General features: G+C 44.5%; 1 protein-coding gene across 3 annotated transcripts in view; it reads left to right on the forward strand.

The window, feature by feature from the left end:
* LOC137375787 (dedicator of cytokinesis protein 2-like) overlaps positions 1-26,517 on the forward strand; it is a 690,449-nt gene that overhangs the window by 161,303 nt on the left and 502,629 nt on the right. For all 3 annotated transcript variants that reach the window (XM_068043220.1, XM_068043218.1, XM_068043221.1), the window contains exons 18-20: positions 11,590-11,776; positions 13,666-13,763; positions 18,981-19,070. In XM_068043220.1, coding sequence (XP_067899321.1) covers positions 11,590-11,776; positions 13,666-13,763; positions 18,981-19,070 — 375 coding nt within the window. The remainder of the gene's footprint in view (positions 1-11,589; positions 11,777-13,665; positions 13,764-18,980; positions 19,071-26,517) is intronic.

A 26,517-nucleotide genomic window follows, 5' to 3' on the forward strand; every position in this document is an offset into this window, starting at 1 on the left:
AGGTTTGAAGTAATAGATGGAGTTCAGTTACTATTGTAAAGTCTTTGATGGAAGTTAAGTCTTGCAGTTCTCGTTTGGGCCCAGTGCACACTTTCAAACTTGTTTCGCTGGTCTTCTGTCTTGCGACTTAAGTTACTTCTGTGGGTCCCTGGAACTTTGCATGCGAGAGAGAGGAGACCTTCTTCCTTGAAGTTCAATTACAGTTTCCTCCAAAACGTGTTCTCTGAACACAATTCAATTAACGCCAGGTTGGCCAGCAGGTTAGTCATGTGACTAGCTCCTTTTTTAAAACAGCCTTGCTTGCGAGGTTTATGGATTCCTCAGAGCTTACCAGACACTGTCAGTGGGGTGGGGGGGATGGCAGTGGTGGCTCTTATACATTCAATGACTCTCAAGAGGTGGTAGAGGCAGGAACCATCATATCATTTAAGAAGTATTTAGATGAGCACTTGAAATGCCATAGCATACAAGGCTACCGGCCAAGTGCTGGAAAATGGGATTAGAATAGGTAGGTGCTTTATGGCCAGCACAGACACGATGGGCTGAAGGGCCTGTTTCTGTGCTCTATGACTCTTTGACTCTATGACTCAATGTATCTTGATCATCACTATTGACAAAACCCATCTGGCTAATTGAATCTGGGAGTACTCCCATTGTCTCCCCATACAGCTGTCTTTTAGAATGAAAATGAGTAGCCATGTTTTCAGCCACTATTCTGTGTTGTTTTTTAAAACAAGTTATTTTCAATGTGCAGTAAGCATTCAAATTATGTTCCATATGATGAAATTAATATATTTCCATCTGGCAGGTGTGGTTTCCTTCACAAAGTGCTTAAACACCCTATCACACTTCCACTTACTGAGCCGAAGATTGAGGCCAGTAGTTAGATGGGCATTAGTAGGGTAATGGGATAACAATGTAAGTAGAAACAGAGAAAAGGAGTTGACAGGAGTTCTTTTTATTGGTTTTTCTGATGACAAGGCAGTATTCACTGGCTGTGCCTAGTTGCTCTGAGGGTGTTAACACTCAAACACAGAATATGGAACTGGAGTCGCGGGTATGCTGGGCTGCAGAGGGGTGTCAGGATCCTTTCTTTGAAGGACATTATTGAACCAATTTGGTTTGCATGACAATACAGTAGCTGATATAACTTCCTTTTTATTATATTAGCCCATGAATTACTCGTTTTTAAATAAAAATAAGGTTTTCAACTTGTCATACAAGAACACAAAAAATAGGAGCAGAAGTAGACCATATGGCTCATCAAGCCTGCTCCTCCATTCAATATGACCATGGCTGATCTTGGGCTTCAATTCTTATGGTACGTTTTGAAATAAAAAATGAATACCGTAATCATTAAACCACATTTAATTTTTATTTTCAAGTTTCCTCCCTCGGTCACCTTCCTTCCAACACAGTCCATTACCTATAGATAGTTCCACTGATATTCTCCCCTTTCATTAAGTGCTCAGTCTGACTGCATTCAGAATCTAGGGATGCTCCTCTAAACCTTGCTGCTTACTAAAAAGATGCTCCTATGCTACTGTCTCAAAGTGAGAGGTTGCAACGTTCGCAGGCAAATCCTTAATCTGTTCAATAGAACATTCCCTGGTCTGCTATTTTAGTGGCAGCATTTGCCTGTTTAAAACAAATGGGTTAAAATCAGAGGGGAGCTGAGGGGAATGTCTTATGCCTGAGTTACAGCTTGTCTGCCAACTCCTCCAACAGCTTATATGAGTTCAGTTTGCAAAAGGAAACCATCTCCCTCCATTAGCTGAACTCTGGGACAGGATTTTTATTAGTTCATGAGGGCGAGAAAGGGGGCGGGCGGTCGCTTAAGCCCGCCCCTCAATTCGGCATGCTGGTTTCCTGATGCGAAACCGGCACGCTCTGAGTTTAAAGGTAGAGTTGGGTCAATGCAGATGGACATTTAAGCTCTTTACTGAGCTTGTTGTTAACTCATTAAAGGGCCAATTTTGTATTTTCTTTCTCAGGTGCAGGTTCAATGCACCATCAGAACCACGACAGGCAGTGAGCCTGAATGGCGGGACAGAAGCAAGAGGCAGCATTTAAATAGGAAGGCCCAGAGAAGGCCTTCATTCATAGGCAACTAGTTGTGCTCAGTGGGAAGGATTACCTTTCACATTCTGCACTCTTGACAAGGGCATTTTCGGGGGTTGAGATTGGTGGTGGGGGGTTGGGGGTTGGGTCCTTCTGCTAATAGGTCTCAGAGGCTCATGACAGGGTGTGTCATGTGGTGGGGTAGTTCAGGAAGACCACATTCCATTGCCAACAAAGGAAGGGCATTAGAGGAAATGGGATCAAGCTTCTCCAAGCTTGTTCTGACCAGTGATAAAGAGCAACATCTTTTGGAGCAGAGGCAGACACGGGGGTGAGGAAAGAGTGGCAGGAAGGTTCCAGACTGTACACCTCACAGAATCTTCACCAGCACACTCCATCACTCTGCCAACCTCTACCTCCCATTCTTCTGCGTTTCGATAACATGAAATTGAAACACACAAAGCAGCCTCAGTACAACAACTTTCCGAGTGTTTTATTGCTTAACATTTCCCTATTACTTAGAGTAGAAACATACATGTGACCCACAAAGTGACATGACCTCCGCTGACGGCCACTACTACGAGGTGCTCCCATTGTGGCTCAGGATGAGGTTGGAGCTGAATGCTTGCTATTGCCAGGGAGCACCTCCAAAGGCTGCTGCACTGAAAGCTCTGCGGGAGCAGCTCCTGTCACATACCATGACTTCACAGATGCTTTGCTCATCGGAAGGGCCATGGAGGTGGATGATACTGATAATGGAGCCCCATGTGGGGTGGCCCCCTCATCACCATCTGTCACCTTCTCTTCTCTTTCATGGCGCCCTTGATCATTGGATGGGACCACCAGCTAGAGCGCAGTTGGCATCCACTTGCACCATTTGCACCACTGACTGGTCAATGCTACAGACTCAGGCATGCATTCTGTGCATGTCAGTGCACTGTTCCAGCATCGACTCTGACTGATCCTGCATATGGCTCTCCATGAGGTTGGCCACTGTCTCAATGGAGGAATTCATCCATTCAAAGCACTGAGACATTGTGGAGTACATGAGATGAATGGACTCCTCCATTGTCAGCCCATGACTCCGCAGAGCCTCAGGTACCTCCGACATGCGCACACACATTTCACACTAGTTCTCCAGGTAGAGCTGCCTGTTTCATGACAAGGCTCTGCATCTCCAGCCTGCTGAGCAGGGCTGCTCCTGCCCTCCATCCTGTCAATAGCTGAATCTGCCTCCTCTAAGTTCTCCAGCTCTGATGTGTGGTGTGCTTCACCCTGTGCCATTATATCTAATAACATGCAAGGATCCACCGAGGTGCGAGTTTCACGCTGGTGGAGGGGGCGCAAGCAAGATGTGATGGTGCAGGCTCTGAAGTGTGGTCACCCTCTAACTCCTTAGGAAATTTGTCTGGCCTCCTGCCCCTTTGCGACTGTCCCTGTGGGAGACATAAGAGCAGATGATTATAAGAGATTAGGGCAGTCAACAGATGCTTACACTGTTAAAAACAATGAAATGACAGCTTAAGTATTGACAGCTTGTTGCATGGGGAGCATTGCCATGCATCCCCTGAACATGGAGATGTTGAGATGTTTTCACCCTGTCTAGGGTGGATCCCCATTTCTCCATCCCCGTGGCTTGACACGCTGGCCAGCTCCTCAAAGTGTGTCAGCGATGCTGTCCGTGGCACCCTCTCGTTCTCCTTGGCGTTCAAGTCCCATTTGGCCTGCAAGGTGAATAAAGATGCAGTTAGGAAAATGCCTCTCTCCCTCACCACTCACAGCTTTTCAATCACATAAGACGTTTCTGTCTGAATTCCAGCCTCCTGTTCAGCAGCACAAGAGTTCTGACCTATGCTTATGGGTCATCAAGGCTGTTGTGCACACATCTCTCCCATGGTCAGGGGAACTCTATGCTCCTTCAGGATGCCCCTCGCTTTTGCACTCTGGTGACTGCTGACCGGAAAGCATGCCAGCTGGGTCTTTGGACTTTCCAGACATGGGAAGGTCATTGAAATGTTTCCAGCACTGCACCCAGTTCCTCCTCACCACTCCTCTGCTGCTGACCTCGCTAGCCACCTCCAGCCATGCCCTCTTGGTGCACCTTGCAGGTTTAGTTGCCACTGACGGGGAACATCCAAACTATCTGTCTGTGATTCTGTGATCAGAATAAGGTTATTTTTTAAATTTTAAGAATCTCTAAGACTATTTATTACCTGCGAGACTGAGACTCCACAGTTTCAGTTGTTCCCTTTCTGGACCTGAGAGGTCGAGTGGCATTAAAAGAATGTAAATCTTGTCATTAAAATGGTACCTAAACTGTTAAGTTCTAGCCCTAACTATCTGTGGAAAGTTTAATTGGCAATCAATGCACATCTGCAGCAATTTCTTAAAACTCATGGTGAGGTTGAGGGTGAACTGCAGCTTTCACGAGGCTAACAGTGAAGAAACTGTCCAGCAGCTAGCGGTGGTTCGCAGCTAACAGCATATCCCTACCTCACTACAAATGATTGGGTAACTAATAACGCCATGCATGTTAAACTGCCCGGTATTTTGCCGGAAAATTCTGTCCCAGTGCCTTGTGGAAGAAGTTGACAGTCTTTTTTTTGCAATAAAGTGATTGTAAAACATTGTAGGTAATTCAATTATTGCACTTAAAATGCAATAATTTGAATAATGCAATAAATGAATAATCCATCATTTTGTGTAAAGATTTTAAAAAATCCTGTCATACCATTTCCTGCCTCACGAACAAGCTGTGTCAAAGTTCCTCTGAACACAGGTCTCATTAACAAATTCTCTTTCCATCACAATCTCCTCTCTGCTACACTGACAGGCTCAAGTACTTTGTGGTTCTTCTTCTGACAACTGCAACTAGAAGGTTGGATGTTCTCCTTCATCATTCACGATTACACTGACCTTCCACAACCTTCAGACTGTTGAACATTTTCTTATTAATTGCATTTAAGCAGTGATTGAAGTCAGAGTTTCAAGAGTTATTCTTACTAATGTTACACACCCTTTGAACCCTGTCTTGCAAAATTCTAAGCCTGACTGCAGATTTTGACACTAAGCCTATGATTAAGGATTTAAGGAGTACTTGATCGTAGTCACAAGTAGGAGCATAGAGACCCAAGAAGAGGTGTTTCTGCAATATATATGGGACACCAGGTTCAGTTTGATAGAATTTTTCAGGTTATTCTTGGAGCCCCTGGGCTGAATTTTATCCGGGCGCATGCTGCACAGCGGCACCCTTTCAACTCAGTACGGCACCCGCATTTGGCGGCCGCCGCAGAGCCCCCGTGATATTACGCGCGGGAGCTCATTAGAATCACGGCGCCGAGCCGCCCTCCCCATGTTACATGGGGACAGGCGAGACATTCAGCGTAGTGACAGAGTTTTTGACAGTTGTGTAGCAGATGCAGGGACCCTATTTTAAGCGCCCCACCACCTGCTTCCTGACAGCTGTCAAAGAATACTTACCTGACTACTGAAGAGTGGGGCTGCTGTCAATCTGGCAGAAAAGCAGAAAGTGCTGCAGAAATCCAGCAGGTCAGGCAGCATCTGTGGAGAGAGAAGCAGAGTTAACTTGTCCAAGTTCACAGGCCTGAAAGTTAACTCTGCTTCTCTCTCCACAAATGCTGCCTGACCTGCTGAGTTACCCCAGCACTTTCCACTTTACTGCCATATACTTATCCTGCTGTGTCCCAATATCCTGTGAAGTTGCGATCCTCTTCTCCCACTCAAGTGTAACATTCTTTTTTGTAGGCGTGCCACACCTGGCTGAATAATCTTAATTTTGCACATTCCTGGACGTGAGATTTAAATACACCATAAAAGGTATTACAGAGAACACACTGACACAAATGGGAATGCATGGGTGTCACAGCAATGTAAATACGTCTTTCACTAAATGTTCCTCACAAACATGTGTGTTCTTTTCTCTCTGTGAATGATGTGTGCCAGCATGTAACGCCAATGTCACATCCCTTTGCACCATTGGCCCTTCAGGCGAGCCAACGTATACAATAACATCATTGCCATGCCACCATTACACATGAACGTCTCCATGGATGCAGTGACATGGACATTGACTCAGTCAGCTGATGCCTCTAATAGTTTATACAGGGATGCTGCAGATGTGGACTGGTGCACAGCAGGTGAGTGAGGGTGATGTGTGGCTTGCAGAGATCATGTCGGTTCCTATGGTGCAGACAGCCTTTGTCTGATAAGCCACTTACGTACATCCCTAGCTCACTGCTAGCCCTGCGTGCAGAGCCTGGGTGCCATCTGCCCTCCCATGCATCTTTCATGTTGCAGGTCCTCAGCGTCCTCATAGTCCGAGGAGGAATCCTGTTGACGTCTCTCCTCATCATGCCAGGCCTGGCCCCTATTGGGTGAGTAGTTGTGCAGAGCAGCAAAGAAAGGAGCTGGCCTTTTCGGCCCGTAGTACAGGGCATCACCCTATCCATCCAGGCATTGGAGGTGCTCTTTCAGCATGTCGATCTCCTGCTCAATGGTGGCTCATGTAGCTCAGTGGCTGGCGTTGTATCTCTCCTCTGCAGCAGTGGTGGAATCTCTCACTGGTGTCGGGAGCCATGTCTGCAAAGGATAGCCCTTATCTCCAAGAAGCCACCCCTCCATCTCAGCCAGTTCAGTAAACAGTGGTGGCAGCCGGGACTGGCGCAAGACCCAGGTGTCATGGCAGCTGCCTGAGAAGCAGTCAGACATTCACTGCAAGCATCTGCGGTGTTCACATACCAGCTTCACCTAGATTGAGAGGGCTCCTTTAATGTGACGTCTGCTGGTGGTAGACTGGCGGGAGGCCTGCTGTCCACGAGTGCAGTCTATGAACATTACAACCTATGGTTCTCCAGCAATGGTGCCAGAACCTATGGCCCTCTGGGCTTGGCTGTGAGAGTCCGTTTTGAAACAGACATCCTCACTGGCCCTGCGGTGCAGGGCATTGGTGACCTCCCTGATGCAGTGGTGCACTGCTGACTGTGTGACCCCAGAAAGGTCTCTGGTGGGCCCCTAAATGGCTGCAGAGTCAGTAGGCTTGAGAACCGCTGCCACTATGAGGAACAAAGGCATGGGATGTCCACCGGAGCCCAAGGGCTGCAGGTCATCCTCGAGCAGGGCACAGAGACGTGTCACCACCCTCTCTATATGCGCAATCTCCTCTGACACTGTTGCTCTGATATCCGATGGTATGTCATGTGGGGCCTGTAGTTGCACGGCAAACATAATGGCAGGCTCTCCTTGGGGGCTGCTGCTCTTGACTGGGGGCCTCTACGTGGATCGCGCCTGCCTGTTAGTATTGCCTCTGATGCATGCGGATCCTCACGTGCAGAGGATCACACAATGTAGGATGAGCCATACCTATTTTCATGTGATAAAGAAAGTTGAACCCTGCCTGTATTCAAAGGTTCCTAACAGGGCAGGGATTGATGTTGACAGGTACATCAGCTGCTTTCCTGGATCAACTATGTGGCGTGCCATGGCATTGCCCATCTTGGCCAACACTCTGAGTGGTACAGCATGACCACATCAAGATCCTACCAGCTGAATCGATTGCCCCCACCATCCATATAATCTTAATACTCCTGCCCTTTCTGGCACCCTCCCCGCACACAGGGTTCCTAGTGTGCCATTGCCCCCTCACAAACACAGAGCATACACTGTTCACAGAGTGATGGTACACAGTACCTGATGCCAGCAGAGCTTTCCTTCCAGTAAGCCTGGTCTCTCCTCTCTTCCAGAATGCAGAGTTCGACCCCTGAATATCCCCCCTCCCTCCTCCCTTTAGGAATGCAGAGTGAAACCCCTGGATAACCGAACGTAACTTCACTGGCACCAACTTCTGCCTCTGAAGGACCCGCTGGCTTTTCAAATCGTGAACGGAACGGCACGTGATAGCCGCCTGTTCAGTGAAAAATCCGGAAGTATCACTGGAGAGGCGGTAGACTGCATAATTAGCAAAGCTAAATACTCTTTACCATATGCAAATTGTGGTGCCGCTGCCATGCAGTGGGGGGGGGGCCGCACTGAGGTCCCGCCGCCGCCGGTAATATGCGGTGGGCCCTTCTCGACGTCGTGGGCCTCTCCCCGTAGCATTTTACCGGCCCCCGTGTCATGACCCGTGGTGTCGAGGGGCTGGTAAAATTCAACGCACTGTAACTACATTGACAGAGTCTTGGGCATAAGCAAGAGTGTCATCAAAGTACAACAAAGCTCTTTCAGTACATGCTACAGAAGAGTTTCAAATATTCATGAGTTCACTAATCTGACTGACAATATAGTTCATTAGAAGCTGGCTGAGCGTGTCTACCCTGAGGCACAGTGTGGCTTTCGAGCAGAGAGACATGCTGTTCTCCCTTCGTCAGCTACAGGAGAAATGCCATGAACAACAGATACTTCTCTACATTGCTTTCATTAATCACACCAAAGCCTTTGACCTCGTCAGCAGACGTGGTCTCTTCAGACTACTAGGAAAGATCGGATGTCCACCAATGCTACTAAGTATCATCACCTCATTCCATGACAATATGAAAGGCACAATTCAGCATAGCGGCGCCTCATCAAACCCCTTTCCTATCCTGAGTGGCGTGAAACAGGGCTGTGTTCTCGCACCTACACTGTTTGGGATTTTCTTCTCCCTGCTGCTCTCACATGCGTTCAAGTCTTCAGAAGAAGGAATTTTCCTCCACACAAGATCAGGTGGCAGGTTGTTCAACCTTGCCCGTCTAAGAGCAAAGACCAAAGTACGGAAAGTCCTCATCAGGGAACTCCTCTTTGCTGATGATGCTGTATTAACATCTCACACTGAAGAGTGTCTGCAGAGACTCATCGACAGGACTGCGGCTGCCTGCACCGAATTTGGCCTAACCATCAGCCTCAAGAAAATGAACATCATGGGACAGGAAGTCAGAAATGCCCCATCCATAAATATCAGCGACCACGCTCTGGAAGTGGTTCAAGAGTTCACCTACCTAGGCTCAACTATCACCAGTAACCTGTCTCTCGATGCAGAATTCAACAAGCGCATGGGAAAGGCTTCCTCTGCTATGTTCAGACTGGCCAAGAGAGTGTGGGAAAATGGCGCACTGACACGTAACACAAAAGTCCAAGTGTATCAAGCCTGTGTCCTCAGTACCTTGCTCTACGGCAGCGTGGTCTGGACAACGTACGTCAGCCAAGAGCGACGTCTCAATTCATTCCATCTTCGCTGCCTCCGGAGAATCCTTGGCATCAGGTGGCAGGACCGTATCTCCAACACACAAGTCCTCGAGGCGGCTAACATCCCCAGTATATACACCCTACTAAGCCAGCGGTGCCTGAGTTGGCTTGGCCATGTGAGACGCATGGAAGATGGCAGGATCCCCAAGGACACATTGTACAGTGAGCTCATCACTGGTATCAGACCCACCGGCCTTCCTTGTCTCCGCTTTAAAGACGTCTGCAAATGCGACATGAAGTCCTGTGACATTGATCACAAGTTGTGGGAGTCAGTTGCCAGCGATCGCCAGAGCTGGCGGGCAACCATAAAGGCGGGGCTAAAGCGTGGCGAGTCGAAGAGACTTAGTAGTTGGCAGGAAAAAAGACAGAAGCGCAAGGGGAGAGCCAACTGTGTAACAGCCCCAACAAACAAATTTATCTGCAGCACCTGTGGAAGAGTCTGTCACTCTAGAATTGGCCTTTTTAGCCACTCCAGGCGCTGCTTCACAAACCACTGACCACCTCCAGGCGCTTACCCATTGTCTCTCGAGACAAGGAGGCCAAAGAAGATAGTTCATTAATAAAGATTGTGTTTTGTAGGTAAAGTGCATGTTGAATGAGCTCCCTCAGCAGGGTTGAAAATGATCAGGAGCCATCTGAAGAACAATTCCTTGGAAGTAGATTTAAACCTTTACAAATACCCTGTCCAACTTTAACAAGGCAACAGGCAGTGGCTGATTGCTTTTTATTAGTTTAATAACTGCATGGGCTCGAACTGCTGCATTTTCTTCTCTTCCTCAACCAAGGTACAGTTTCCCCTTTTCACTGGTAAAAGGAAGTTTATAATTTGGCAAGATGTACCGATTTTGTCTGTTGTATTTACAATAATTCAGCCTGCAATCTCAAAGCCAAGAAGCAATGTTGAGCCTATACAAAACCTAAGTAAGATCTCAGTTAGCATACTGTGTGGTATTGAGCACTTCACTATAGAAAGGGGCTTTAGAGTACAACACAGTCTCATTAGGATGCTGCCTAGTAGGAGGAGACACAATGACGAAGAAAGTCTTGAAAAATTGGGGCTTTTTTTTAAATGAGAACAACATATATTACATATGTCACTGACCCGAAACGTTAACTCTGCTTCTCTTTCCACAGATGCTGCCAGACCTGCTGAGTGGTTCCAGCATTTCTTGTTTTTATTTCAGATTTCCAGCATCCGCAGTATTTTGCTTTTATATATATTACAGGGCGATGTGATAGAAGTGTTTAAAATTATGAAAGTTTGGAACAGACTAGATAATAGCAGACTTTTGAGTAGTTAAGGGGTCAAGAGCAAGGGACCATGAATATAGGATTAAATGTATGCCATTTCGAACAGAGAGCAGGAGAAACTTCTTCACAGAGAGAGTTGAGGGGCTGTGAAATTCACTTCCAGGGTCAGTGGTTGATGCAGAAACTATGTCAACGTTCGGTGGATGAAGGGAAAGGGAGTGGAAGGATATGGGAGCTGGGTCAGTAAATGTGGTTAGAACAATTATCTGAAGTGGAGGTTAATTGCTGCCATCGACTGGGTGAGTGAAATGGCCTGTTTCTGTGTATTTCTAGGTACACTTTATTGCTTCCATATCTCTGTGTGATTATAAAGTGTTATCTTTAAATGACCATTTGTGCATACAAATTCAGTTGAAGTGGATCTGATTAGATTTATCATACTGGACTCAATTATATGAAATGAAAACAGAAAATGCTGGAAATACTCAGCAGGCGGGGCAGCATCTGTGGAGAGTGAAACAGAATTAACTCTATTTCTCTTTGCACAGGTGCTGCCTGACCTGCTGAGTATTTCCAGTATTTTCTGTTTTTATTTCAGATTTCCAGCAGCTGCAGTATATTGCTTTTATATGCAACATGTGTTGAACTGTTTCTTGACTGTGATTGAGGAAAACATCTCTTGGGGGTTTGAGGGCATCATTTAATTGGTGGCTTGTCTGCATTTTATTTAGATCTTTGATTGGTCCTTTAAATTTGAAAAGAGAGCAATTTTCCTCCTCTTGTGAAAGTGGTAACTTAGGTTGGGGGATGGTTCCACAGAAGCCCTCTGAATGATTTATCCACTTTTGCTGTAGTGTCCGCCGAACCAGTCTCCCTTGTTAAGATCAGTTAATCCAGTGTAGAACAAGGATCGAAACTGGAAACTTCTATAATGGTCTGTACTGGCTCAATACAACACCAAGTGGTGCATATACTGGTTCAGTCCATCTATTTTAAAAGACATGCATCTAATTTATTTCTCTTTTTATCACTGGCTTGCAGGGCGATAGCAAGAAGATGGAAGAAGCTAATATATACTCAAAGCTGCCGTCCACCCGCCAGGCCTCCGATTACAAAGGCTCTACACTCAGCCGCAGCAACACTACTCTAGGTGGAGGCCTTTCCAGCAGTTCCAGAGACACCTTTGTCATTGCAACCCTCGTGTGCTCCACAAAACTCACACAGAACGGTACACAGATATCAGAGTTTCTTCTCAAGTCAAACCGTACAGTGGCCGCTGTCGGGGAGTCAGATGTGAGAGGGCAGTTGTGATGTAGTTTAAGAGATCCATGCAAAAATAGTGGTCACAAGGGCTGGCCAGTTCACTACAGTCACTACATTGCTCAGATATCCATAGAATTATATAAGCAATCCGGAAAAGAAAGGACTTGCATTTTTAATATGCCTTTTAGGTCCTCAGGATGTGCCAAAGAGTAATGCAGTCAAGTCCTTTCTGAAGTTTGGTCGCTGTTGTAATTCTACAAATTCAAACACAACCCTAGTTACTGTTACATTTCTTTGTAACTGGTTTATCCTGATTTACTTTTGTTTGTCAGGAGGTTTGGCAAAGGGCTATTCTTGGTGCTGTTGCCTCATTGCTGGATCGGTCCTAAATCAGATCCCCGAAATCTGTTAAGACCAGCAATTTGAGACAGTAGGGAACTAATGGGAACATTCATTTACTGTTACATGACTCCCCACCCTCCCCTCATAATACACTCCTATGTAGTCCACGGAGACAAAAAGCTTGGACAACATCTTTTTATTTTGAATTAAAGCATCTAACAGAGGAAGATAATTGACCAGCTTTTGGCCCTGCAACATACTGAGGGGCAGCACAGCATGACTGGCTGGTAGCATAAGCAGTTAGTTTTCAATAATGCAGAAGCCACTTGACATGCATTCCTTTAGCACAATACATGAATCATATCAATAATGTTTTTTAATTAGATTTTCAGACACACAAAGCGTTTTTCTTGATACCACAGTGAAGAGTGAGATGTAGCACTCCAATTTTTTTTTCGAATGTCAGTCTGAAGCTGTTGCTCATAATCATTCTCAGTTTTGAGACTAAGCACAAGGATGAATGGGAGATCCCATGGTCATAAGTTTGTGTGTTGGTGTACGTGTCACAGGCATATGGCATTTTAACACACATACAATGCCAATAATATTTGCATTACTATTTCTACTGATTCTTTATGTAATACTGAAACATCACAAAAAAGAAATGCTGCAGTGGGAAATAAAATGCCTTTAGCAAAACTCTCGTAGGCATCACTCTTGTCTTTTGGGCCAAAAGGTCATGAGTTCAAGCTTGACTCCAGCACTTGAGCACATGATCTTTCTTGACTCTTCGGTGCGATACTGAAGAAGTGCGGTACTATCAGGGAAGCCCATGCTTCAGGGGAGATGTTACACTGAGGCCTCGTCTACCTGTTCAGGTGGGTGTAAAGGATCCCAGGGCAACATCTGAAGAAGAGAAGAGAGTTCTCCTAGTGTCCCAGCCATCTATTTGGGCCTCCTTCAAATTAACTACAGCAAAAAATGGATGTTGTTTACGATAGAATGGTTGCTGCAATTAACCGCATCAGAAGTCATCACATTCAAAAATAATCCTTGATATGAAACACTTTGAGATGATATGATAAAGAACAAAGAACAGTACAGCACAGGAACAGGCCATTCAGCCCTCCAAGCCTGCGCCGATCTTGATGCCTGTCTAAACTAAAACCTTCTGCACTTCCGGGGTCCAAGTGCCATATAAATTGACTTTATTTTTTGCAGAGTCAGTACGCATGGTACAAAAACTCTTTTGTCCCCGCATTTATCAACTGTGTGAAAAAATATTCTGTGCAACACAGCTTAAGTTAAATTAGAAAATGTTGGAACATTAGAACATCGATCTGAAACATTAACTCTGTTTCTCTCTCACTTGATGCTCCCTGACCTGCTGAGTGTTTACCAGCATGATCTGTTTTTAATTCAGATTTTTCAGCATCTGCAGCATTTTGCTTTGGACTTAAGTTGAACCACATTGAAAGGCACAGATAATCATTGGTGCTTTCTTTTCTACAGTGGGCTTACTGGGCCTTCTGAAGTGGAGAACCAAACCTGAGCTCTTGCAAGAAAATTTGGAGAAACTGAAGATAGTGGATGGAGAAGAGGTAGTTAAGGTATGGTCAGTTGTAGCAATCAATCAGAGACATCTCTGTCTCAGAACTTCTCAATAGCTTTCTGCTTCTCTCCTATTTGTTTGCCACATGGTTCTTAACACCAGTTCATCTTCAGTCAAAATCCACCAAGATCGTATCTGAGAGCTGGTTTGGAGTCAATTATCGTAGTTAAGTCTGTCCTGTGGGAAGGTGCCTGAGTGGCAAGGATTTGCATCCTTATTGGCCCCCTTCCTGGGCAAGTTGCAACTTCCCATCGAGTATTCCTTCCAAACAGCAGGACTGAATTCCAAGTCCGTACAGTGAGCTGAGTGGATTTTATCCATGATTCAACCATCACCTATTTGTCCCCAAGGGGATGAATAGTCGACTCATGTTCCGAGGTCCCGATGCCTCCACAGAATACTTATAAATTGAAATGATATTTTTTGCACCAAAATATTTGAAATATGTAATAATTAAAATTAAGCAATGCAAGTGACAAGTAGGATTTCAGTGCTAAGATCAATGACCAGATAATGTGAATTAAATAACTTTGCATCAAAAGTGTACTGTAATGTTACATGACATGTTTACAAATTGTCAACACATAAGCTCCAAATTTGAGGTCAGACTATCTATGATGTCCAAATTTAAATGAAGCAAAGACAAAAAAAAACTCAAGGGTGAAAATGTACACTATTTTAAATATTTGCAGTAATAAACACATCATGCTCAAGAATATTTTCTATTTGCTTCCTCAGACACACTTATTAAGAAATCATTCTCTTTGCTACAGATTTTTGGAACCTCACATTTGTTAGGTAATATCATATTACTTCGATTGATCAGTTTTCAGAAAGGAGACCGACTTCAATTATTCTGAATCTCTCTTAAAACTGCGGAACTTTGTAGTTCTTCATTGAATCTACAGGCTTTTTAAAACCCCAGCTTGGTTTCTTGATTCATCTTTTTCAACTCTCCCATTCTTATGAAAGAAGCAGAAAGGAAGGATAACTCAGGAGTTATTATTAGAGATGTTGGAAATCATGAGGGTAAGAAAGCTAGCAAAAAGGCACTTTACCTGAATGCTCGTAGCATTCGTAATAAGTTTGATGAGTTAACGGCACAAATCATCACGAATGAATATGATTTGGTAGCCATTACGGAGTCATGGTTACAGGTTGGTCACGACTGGGAGTTAAATATCCAGCGGTACCAGACTAGTCGGAAGGACAGACAGGAAGGTAAGGGAGGTGGTGTAGCTCTGATATTCAAGGACAACATCAGGGCGGTGCTGAGAGATGATATAGGTTCTATGGAGAATGAGGTTGAATCCATTTGGGTGGAAATTAGTAACTCTAAGAAGAAAAAGTCATTGATAGGCGTAGTCTATAGGCCACCAAATAATAACATCACATTGGGGCGGGCAATAAACAAAGAAATAACTAATGCCTGTAAAAATGGTACGGCAATTATCATGGGGGATTTTAATCTGCATGTAGATTGGTCGAACCAGCTCAGTCAGGGTAGCCTTGAGGAGGAGTTCGTTGAGTGTATCCGTGATAGTTTTCTTGAACAGTATGTAATGGAACTGACGAGGGAGCGAGCTATCCTAGATCTAGTCCTGTGTAATGAGACAGGAATAATTAATGACTTCATAGTTAGGGATCCTCTTGGAAGGAGTGATCACAGTATGGTTGAATTTAGAATACAGATGGAGAGTGTGAAGATAAAATCCAATACCAGGGTCCTGCGCTTGAACAAGGGGGACTACAATAGAATGAGGGAGGACTTGGCTAGAGTAGACTGGAAACAAAGATTTTATGGTGGGACAGTTGACGAGCAGTGGAGGACTTTCAAAGCAATTTTTCAAAGTGCTCAGCAAAAGTATATTCCAGTGAAAAGGAAGGACTGGAAGAAAAGGGGTAATCTGCCATGGGTGTCTAAGGAAATAAGGGAGGCTATCAAATTGAAAGAGAAGGCATACAAAGTGGCCAAAAGCAGCATGAAACTAGAAGATTGGGAAAACTTTAAAGGTCAACAGAGAGCCACAAAAAGGGCTATAAAGAAAAGTAAGATAGAACATGAGAAAAAACTAGCACAGAATATAAAGACAGATAGCAAAAGTTTCTATAAATATATAAAACGAAAAAGAGTGGCTAAAGTAAACGTTGGTCCTTTAGAGGATGAGAAGGGGAATTTAGTTATGGGATATGATGAAATGGCCGAGGCATTGAACAGGTATTTTGTATCGGTCTTCACAGTGGAGGACATTAATAACATGCCAGTAATTGACAAAGAGACGAACATAGGTGAGGACCTGGAAACAATCATTATTACGGAAGAGGTAGTGTTGGGCAAGCTAATGGAGCTAAGGATTGATAAGTCTCCTGGCCCTGATGGAATGCATCCTAGGGTACTAAAAGAGATGGCGGGAGAGATAGCAGGTGCACTGGCGATAATTTTCCAAAATTCACTGGACTCTGGGGTAGTCCCAGCAGATTGGAAAACAGCAGATGCGATGCCACTGTTTAAAAAGGGAGGTCGACAAAAGATGGGGAATTATAGACCAGTTAGCTTAACCTCTGTAGTGGGGAAGATGCTTGAGTCTATTATCAAGGAAGAAATAGCAGGGCATCTCGATAGAAATTGTCCCGTTGGGCAGACGCAGCATGGGTTCATGAAGGGCAGATCATGCTTGACAAATCTTTTGGAATTCTATGATGACATTACGAGCAAGGTGGACAATGGGGACCCAGTGGATGTGGTGTACCTAGATTTCCAAAAGGCCTTCGACAAGGTGCCGCACAAGAGGCTGCTGTATAAAATAAGGATGCATGGCGTTAGGGGTAAAGTATTAGCATGGATATAGGATTGGTTGACTGACAGGAAGCAGAGAGTGGGGATAAATGAGTGCTATTCTGGGTGGCAATCAGTCACTAGTGGTGTGCCTCAGGGATCGGTCTTGGGACCGCAATTATTTACAATTTATATAGATGATTTGGAGTTGGGGACCATGTGTAGGGTGTCAAAGTTTGCAGATGACACTAAGATGAGTGGCAGAGCAAAGTGTGCAGATGACTGTGAAACTTTGCAGAGGAACATAGATACATTGAGTGAGTGGGCAAAGGACTGGCAGATGGAACACAATGTTAATAAATGTGAAGTCATTCATTTCGGTAGGAGTAACAGTAAAAAGGATTATTACTTGAATGGTAAAAAGTTGCAGCATGCTGCTATGCAGAGAGACCTGGGTGTCCTTGTGCATGAATCGCAGAAGGTTGGTCTGCAGGTACAGCAAGTAACTAGGAAGGCAAATGGAATTTTGTCCTTCATTGCGAAAGGGATTGAGTTTAAAAGCAGAGAGGTTATGTTGCATCTGTATAAGGTACTGGTGAGGCCGCACCTGGAGTACTGTGTGCAGTTTTGGTCTCCTTACTTGAGAAAGGATGTACTGGCACTGGAGAGGGTGCAGAGGAGGTTCACTAGGTTGATTCCGGAGTTGAGGGGGTTGGCTTATGAGGAGAGACTGAGTAGATTGGGATTATATTCATTGGAATTCAGAAGAATGAGGGGGGATCTTATAGAAACATATAAAATCATGAAGGGAATAGATAAGATACAAGTGGAGAGTATGTTTCCACTGGCAGGTGAAGCTAGGACAAGAGGGCATAGCCTCAAGATTAGAGGGAGCAGATTTAGGACTGAATTAAGAAGGAACTTCTTCACCCAAAGGGTTGTTAATCTATGGAATTCCTTGCCCAGTGAAGTAGTTGACGCTTCTTCTGTAAACATTTTTAAAGCTAAGGTAGATATCTTTTTGAACAATAAAGGAATTAAGGGATATGGTGAGAGCGCGGGTAAGTGGATCTGAGTCCACAAAAAGATCAGCCGTGATCTTATTGAATGGCGGAGCAGGCTCGAGGGGCCGGATGGCCTACTCCTGCTCCTACTTCTTATGATCTTATGATCTTATTATGATCTTTTGAGCCTTGGTGTCATCCTGCACTAGGACCCATTGTCGTCAACTGGGATAACACCACTCCTGAAATGGTGAAAGCATTGAGAGCTGTACCACAGTAAGAGTCAATGGAGCAGTCAGGGAATTGATCCATCGGCAAAATATCCAAGGAAAAATGAACAGAAATGATTCTCTCAGGCAGTGAGTTGTTATGATCTGGAATCCACTGCCTGAAAGCGTGGTGGAAGTAGATTCAATGGTAACTTTCAAAACAAATTTAGATATATACTTGAAAAGGGAAACATTTTCAGGGCTATGGGGAAAAACAGTGGAAAGTGGGAATAATTGGATAGCTCTTTCAAAGACCTGGCACAGATACGATGGGCCAAATGGCCTCTTTCTGTGTTGTATGATTCTATGAATACTAAACTGTCAGCTGCAGATGAACCATATTTTCAACACCAGATAGAGTCCCGATAGTAATGTTTCAGAGCCCGCATGATTTTCAGTCTAAATGAATGACCCTTATGCCCAAATTCCTTAGTTGTGTTCCCACAGCAAGAACTCCTATGCATGGAATATTAAGTCTTCAAATTAACCACAGAATTTACTGCAATGAGATTTGTTCAACAATGCAGTTAATGCTGCCGAGCCCACAATGAGTTTACTCAATGGTTTCTCCAAACTGGAAGCATATAGGGGAATTGAGAACAAGGGGACATAATCTTAAAATGAGAGCTGGGCCATTTAGGAATAAAATCAGGAAGCATTTTTTTGCACAAAAACTAGTGGAAATCTGGAATTCACTAAAACGGCTGTGAAAGCTGGGGCAATTTGAGCTTTCAAAACTGAGATCCAAAGATTTTTGTTAGGTAAGGGAATCAAAGTATATGAAGCTAACGCAGGTAAATAGAGTTGAGGTACAGATCAGTCATGATCTGATTGAATGGCAGAGTAGGCCTGAAGGGCTGAATGGCTTATTCCGATGCCTAATGTATCTACGCCCTTTAACTAGTAGGGTAGATAAGTGGGAACATCTCATTGAAATCTACAAGTAATGCGCTTCAGTATTCTGGAAGATGGACACTACCTGCACAGAGTGTTCATATATTGTGGGGAAGAGCTTGTGAGTTCAGTTTATTATTTCCAAGTGACATGGTACCCATCTTTGGAAATGTTTAGCATGTGATGGCACATCTCTTAGAGGCCGCAAAGGGTAAAGAACATTCAATGTCAAAATAAATCAACATCTCATCTATCACTGTGCACAATTACAGTTCCTCCAGGACACCCTAGATGCACTCTTCAACATCATGATGGAACATTCCCACACAGAGAAGTACGACATCCTCGTTTTTGATGCTTTGGTAAGGCATTTTTACTTTTAACCTTAATAATGCGACTATTGTTATCTCTTTATAACTTTCCACTCTTCCCTTGTGAGAATGAAGTGTTAGAAGGATTTGGAGGTTGATTAGCAGTCAGAGTTCCATTGCAATGCCCATCTTTATAACAGCAGACAGGGTGGTTGGTCTTATACAGCAGGAGGGCTTTATCAGATCCTGTACCCAATATGGTGAGAGGTAGCATCCAGATAAACTGATTGGGAGTATCCCACTGGATGTTAACCCAGAACTTAAACTCGGAGTTCTGGTCTCCAGTTTCCAGGACTGTACGGAGTAGCATTCAACCCCTGCACCTTCCAGCATTGAGGTGTGAATACGACCACTATGCCAAAGGCTATCACCAACATTACAATAACCAACACTGAAGGAATCATGTTTCGACTATGGCAGGAGCTTCACCCTTAAGCAGAGCACAGTTTAGTCCATTTTCCCACCAGTCATTTAAGCATTTAGAAAATCATGCTCAACCCATGCCCAAATTCCTATAATGCACCAGCAGTGGGTAAAACTGCCAGTCTGGAGAGGACAGCCAGAAAATTCTCTCACAAGCCTTGACTTTAGTTAACTCTTAAAGGAAGAGAATGTTAATAAATAAAATCTGGTTTTGCTTTTAAGATAAATTAGTTTGTGAAACAGCTCAGAAATATGGTTCTCTCATGTTTTCCAAACAGTACAATCTGCACATTGGGACAAGGTTATTGTTCTATTAATGATGTTGATGTAGCAATACTGGAGATAGCCTTAATTAAATATTAGCTCCAGATGCTATGCGCTAAAAATGAAGCAAAGTGATTTCTCATCCTGTGACATCCTGCAAAGTTTTCTGTTGTCTGCATGCAAAGAAAGAATTAGAAAATTTGCATTTACATCCAGGAGAGCTTGAAATATGGCTGGTCTTTAAGTGCCTCTGAAGTAGCCTAGCTAGCCACTCAGTTAAAAGAATACCCATTCTCAGGGACCTCTCACCTAAAAATACTGACACTTTACTGGGTACCCCTGCAAATACGGACACACCCTTGTGTACTCCCGCAAAGAATAACACATTCCTGGAGACTCTGCAAATAATGACATACTTGTGGGGACTCCCTGCAAATAAAGACACACTCCTGGGAATCCTTGCAAATAATGACACACTTCAAGCGACCCTACAAATACTGATACACTCCCAATGACACCGCCAATATTTGGCAGCCTCCAGGGATGTCGGAACTGAACTTTGGAAAAACCACTATCAATTGCCGAAAAAAGATATTGCTGTCATTGCAGAAAACTAATTTGAAAAAAATTATTTTGCTGTGACAGAAATAACACACCAGTATATTAGCAAGCACAAAAAAAACTCAAGAAATTGTGATTGACGGGCAGAATCCTAGGACTTGGTTAACCTAGCAATGGCAGTTCGAAAGCCAGTGGCTCCATGTCACTGCACCTCAACAGCTTCAAACAACAGTATACATCAGGCTCCTTTTACAGAGCTGATAGAATGAGCAATAATTGCAGGCGAACAGAGAGACTGCTACAACTTAACAACTGCAAATGAGAGGAAATGTCTTCTAGACCCTTATTAACTAATATATTATTTAAACTAATCTTGAGATCTAGCCTCTTCAATAGATACCTAATTAAGGTCAATTAATCTAATAGCTTCATATGGGGTGTCCTTGCCATTTTAAAAACATTACGTTTCATTTGATCCACTCATCTCAGTGCAGGAATCATCTTCCCTGCTTGCACTAATGCATTAGTGTCCTTTTGGATATCAGAGTGGATACAATCTCAGCCACACACAGAAAATGCCCATTTACAATCTTGCCCCATTCATTCAAACATTGGTCCATAATCTCTCCCAAACCCATTTTTCTTATTTAAATTCACCAAAGTACAACCTGTCAATTTGTAGTCAGACTGAAACTTCAACTTTTTTCACTGAATTTTTGCTCAAGGTGAGAGATGTTAGTCCTGGACAATGGAACTCTTTATATTTCAAATGCCCAGGTCCCAACTTTAGCTTCATGTGAATGAATGGCAAGGTGAGCTGGAAATTCACCCGCTGCTGCAGAAATCAGGCTCAGGCTATTTCAGCTACCCGGCATCATTAATAAGCTGGTGGTTCACTTTCTGCCTTGGTATCCCAAGGAGAGGATAGGCAATTATAACAAGCAAGTCCTTTCTTTCTTTCATTCAATTGGTGCTGTATCTGGAAATTTTACATTGCATATTTGTGCCCCATAGAGACTGCATTAAGACTGCCCAAATTCATCTCAAGTAACAGGCAGGCGGAGGAGAATTTCGAAGCTAATGGTTGCACATCGATAGATTACCAAGAGAAAATGTATAGAAAATGCCCATTTACTACACAGTAGTTACACTGCTGATAAATGGACATGTCTGTGCAAATTGGATTGACCGAAACTGTTAGTGATCGAGTCAGTGAATGTTCTAAGTAAGAACTGTACAGATAAGCACTTTAAATGGAAAGTACTCACTCTTTAACAAGTTCTAGTTACATTTTTAATTGGCCCAGGTATTTAGTTGTTGCAGGACTTTTCCATAACAAGTCTTGGGGGAAAGGGAATGCAGTTAAAAATATAAGAACGAACTGCACAGTTGACAGTGCACAACTCAAGTATCCCTGTGGCTGCCTTTACTCTGCTACATAAAGCTTTGATCATTTATCAGTGAAATGAATGACTTTTAGATTCAGTGGAGGACCAACTTCCTGGAAAATAAAGATAATTATACTCATATAAAAAGAAATCCTTAAATGTAATGGTACTCGGCCTAATAGCTATATAGTTCAATTAATTGTTATAATGATGGGTTTTCAATTGCAATCAACTATAATTATAAAAGCTTTGCACATTACTCATTGGGTAAATGCAACTCCTGGTGTGGTATGAAGATACACCAAAGGAGGAAGAACCCAGATTGTATCTCTAATCTGTGTGTATTATACATTCAGATCTACCATAGACACTGTTTTGGGTTCAGCAGTGTCAGTCGATGACATAAACTGATACCACGTCCCTTTTGGGCCAGAGTTCACTCACACTGTCCAATATCAATCTCTATAATAGCGTAACCCAGGGACTGTAACAATGTGCCCCTTTTGGCATACAAGCTGGATATTGTGCCTTTCGCATGTGTTGTCTTATGTGCAGCTCCAATCTTTGCAAAAATTGGACTGAAGATGCACCTCGTAAGATGAGATGGAAATGAGGCCAGATACGAATGATTAAATTGCTTTATGTCATATAAAGAGCAACAGTACAATCAGACTCATTTCATTCAATCAGTATAATAAGAAAGAAAGAAAAACTTGAATTTATAAAGTGCCTTTCACATCCACAGGATGTCCCAAAGAACTTTACAGCCAATGAAGTATTTTTGAAGTGTTATCACTATTGTAATGTAGAAATATGTCAGCCAATTTGCCCACAGTAAGCGTCCACAAACAGCAATGAGATCACGTTTTTGTGCGTTGATTGAAGGATAAATATTGGCCGGGATACCGGGATAACTCCCCTGCCCTTCTTTGAAATAGTGGCATGGAATCTTTTACATCCACCTGAGAGGGCAGACGGGACCTCAGTTTAATGTCTTATCCAAAGGACGGCACCTTCAACAATTCAGCACTCCGTCACTACTGGAATGCCAGTCCTAGATTTAAAACAACAAATAGCTTTTATGTAGAGTCTTGAAAGTGGTAAAATGTCCCAAGGCAGATCATAATAGCAAACAAAATTTGCCACTGAGCCATATAATGTGATGTTAGGGCAGATAACCACAGGCTTGGTAGGTTTTAAGGCTGAATGAGGCTGAATTTTGTGCCAACGGTGGGGTTCCCGGAGCCAAGCCAAAAAGGCCGGGGTTTGGGAGGGGGTGGAAATCTGCCTTGGCCATTTGGAGCCCTCCTGTGCCATCTAACAGTGCCAGACCAATCAACAGCCCGGTGCCAGGATCCCTATCCCTTTAAAGATGGGGATAGCGCCTCCAAGAGCTGTCGGCCAGGAGCAGTAACCACTGCCAGTACTGCAAGACATCTTGGACCTAGGCCCAGCGCTGGAGCCTGGACCCAAGGTAAGTGAGGCGGGGTTGCTGGGGCAAGAATGGCAGGCCCTGATGAGGGGTGGGGGAGGGGGGGTGTTTAGTGCAGGAGGAGGGGGGTGGTTAACTTATGTGGAGTTTTTCCCAACGGGGCCCCTCCATGGGCCACAGATTGCCCATGGAGGAGGGGATCCCCTTAAGGCTGCAGGGCGGTCACCTTGTTTTACTCGGCGACCTCCCCATGTGGCAGGGGCCCCACCAACGCTAGTTAAATCCCAGTAGCGGCAGGAAGAGGCCCTTAAAGTGGCTGGTAATGGACCACTCCAGGTCCTCAATTGGCCGTTGTCAGCCGATCCTGCCCCAGACTAAATTCTGATGCTGCGGGAAGGCGACGGGCCAACCATCTCTGCTTCCTTTCGCAATTCTATGGGCCCTCCCACGTCCGAACCCATCTCAGGGGGGTCCATAAAATTCAGCCCAAGGAGGGAATTCCAGAACTTAGAGCCGAGGCAGTTGAAGGCATAGCCACCAATGGCAGAGCGATTAAAATCGTGGATGCGTGTGAGGCCAAAATTGAAGGAGAGCAGAGATCTTGGAAGGTTGTAGCACCGAAGGAGGATACAGAGATAGGGAGGGGTATCAACTTGTCTTTGTGTAGTCATACTAGATAATGAAATCATTATACTTCCCCACATGAGTGGTTAGGCTTGCTAACTTACACGCAATACTTATAATTGGTCTCCTGTTTTCTAATCGTCCTGCACCATTTGTTCAGCGTGACTTTTTTTTATTTTGTTCATGGGATGTGGCATCACTGGCTAGGCCAGCATTTATTGCCCATCCCTAATTGCCCTTGAGAAGGTGGTGGTGAGCTGCCTTCGTGAACTGCTGCAGTCCTTGGGATGCAGGTACACCCACAGTGCTGTTAGGAAGGGAGTTCCAGGATTTTGACCCAGTGACAGTGAAGGAACGGCGATGTAGTTCCAAGTCAGGATGGTGTATGGCTTGGAGGGGAACTTGCAGGTGCTGGAGTTCCCATGCATCTGCTGCTCTTATTCTCCTAGGTGGCAGAGATCGTGGGTTTGGAAAGTGTTGTCTAAGGAACGTTGGTGTCCATCTTGTAGCTGATACACACTGCTGCCACTGTGCATCGGTGTTGGAGGGAGTGAATGTTGAAGGTAGTGGATGGAGTGCCAATTAAGCGGGCTGCTTTGTCCTGGATGGTGTCAAGCTTCGTGAGTGTTGTTGGAGTTACACCCATCCAGGCAAGTGGAGAGTATTCCATCACACTCCTGATTTTTACCTTGTATATGGTGGACAGGCATTGGGGAGACAGGAGGTAAGTTAGTCGCCACAAAATTCCCAGCCTCTGACCTGCTCTTGTAGCCGCAGTATTTATGTGGCTGGTCCAGTTCAGTTTCTGGTCAATGGTAGCCCCCAGGATGTTGATAGTGGGGGATTCAGCGATGGTAATGCCATTGAACGTTAAGGGGAGATGGTTAGATTCTTTCTTGTTGGAGATGGTCATTGCCTGACACTTTTCTGGCACGAATATTACTTGCCACTTATCAGCCCAAGCCTTGATGTTGTCCAGGTCTTGTATCTGGACATGGGCTACTTCAGTATCTGAGGAGTCACGAATGGTGCTGAACATTGTGCAATCATCAGGGAACATCCCCGCTTCTGACCTTATGATGGAGGGTGGGTCATAGATGAAGCAGCTGAAGATGGTTGGGCCTAGGACACTACTCTGAGGAACTCCTGCAGTGATGTTCTGGAACGGTAATGATTGATCTACAACAACTACAACCATCTTCCTTTGTGCTAGGTATGACTCCAACCAACAGAGAGTTTATCCCCTAATTCCTATTGACTCCAGTTTCTGTAGGGCTCCTTGATGCCATACTCAGTCAAATGCTGCCTTGATGTCAAGGGCAGTCACTCTCACCTCACCTCTGGAGTTCAGCTGTTTTGTCCATGTTTGGACAAAGGCTGTGATGAGGTCAGGAGCTGAATGTCCCTGGCAAAACCCAAACTGAGCGTCAGTGAGCAGGTTATTGCTGAGCAAGTGCTTCTTGATAGCACTGTCGCTGACCCCTTCCATCACTTTACTGATGATCGAGAGTAGACTGATAGGGCGGTAATTGGCCGTGTTGGATTTGTCCTGCTTTTAGTGTACTGAACCTACTTGGGCAATTTTCCACAGTGTCAGGTAGATTCCAGTGTTGTAGCTATACTGAACAGCTTGGTAGGGGCACAGCTAGTTCTGGAGCACATGTCTTCAGTACTATTGCCAGAATATTGTCAGGGTCCGTAGCCTTTGCAGTATCCAGTGCCTTCAGTCATTTCTTGATATCATGTGGAGTGAATCAGATTGGCTGAAGACTGGCATCTGTGATGCTGGGATCAGGAGGAGATGGATCATCCACTCAACACTTCCGGCTGAAGATTGTTGCAAATGCTTCAGCCTTATCTTTTGCACTGATGTGCTGGGCTCCCCCACCATTGAGGATGGTGATATTTGTGGAGCCTCCTCCTCCTGTTAGTTGCTAAATTGTCCACCGTTATTCACTATTGGATGTGGCAGGACTGCAGAGCTTAGATCTGATCCGTTGGTTATGGGATCACTTAGCCCTGTCTATCACATGCTGGTTCCACTGTTTGGTATGCAAGTAGTCCTGTGTTGTGGCTTCACCAGGCTGATACCTCATTTTGAGGTATGCCTGGTGCTGCTCCTGGCATGCCCTCCTGTACTCTTCATTGAACCAGTGTGCGTTTTATCTCTATTTGTTATCTCCCTCTATTTGCACTCAGGCAAGCATCTGGGAGCTGGTACTTCCAAGATGATAGCATGAGGTGTTTACTGATGACCAAGTCAGACTAATGAATTTGATTATTATTTTTGGTCCTTTTTGGAAAACAATTTTAAAGCCTGGTTCACTGACACTTTAAGCATCTTTTAGAATCATAGAAAGTTTACGGCACAGAAAAAAGGCCACTTGGCCCATTGTGTCTGCGCTGGTCGAAAAACAAGCCACCCAGCCTAATCCCACCTTCCAGCATTTGGTCCGTAGCCCTGCAGGTTACAGTACTTGAGGTTCATATCCAGACACCTTTGAAATGAGTTGAGGGTTCCTGCCTCAACTACGCTTTCGGGCAGTGCGTTCCAGATCCCCACCACCCTCTGGGTGAAAAAATCTTTCCTCATCTCCCCTTTAATCTTTTTACCAATCACTTCAAACCCATGTCTCAAAGTCACTGACCTCTCTGCTAAGGTAAATAGGCCCTTCACATCCACTCTATCCAGGCCCCTCATAATTTTGTGAATTTCAATCAAATCTCCCCTCAGCTTTCTCTGTTC

This window comes from Heterodontus francisci, chromosome 12, assembly GCF_036365525.1.
Source record: "Heterodontus francisci isolate sHetFra1 chromosome 12, sHetFra1.hap1, whole genome shotgun sequence".
NCBI lineage: Eukaryota > Metazoa > Chordata > Chondrichthyes > Heterodontiformes > Heterodontidae > Heterodontus > Heterodontus francisci.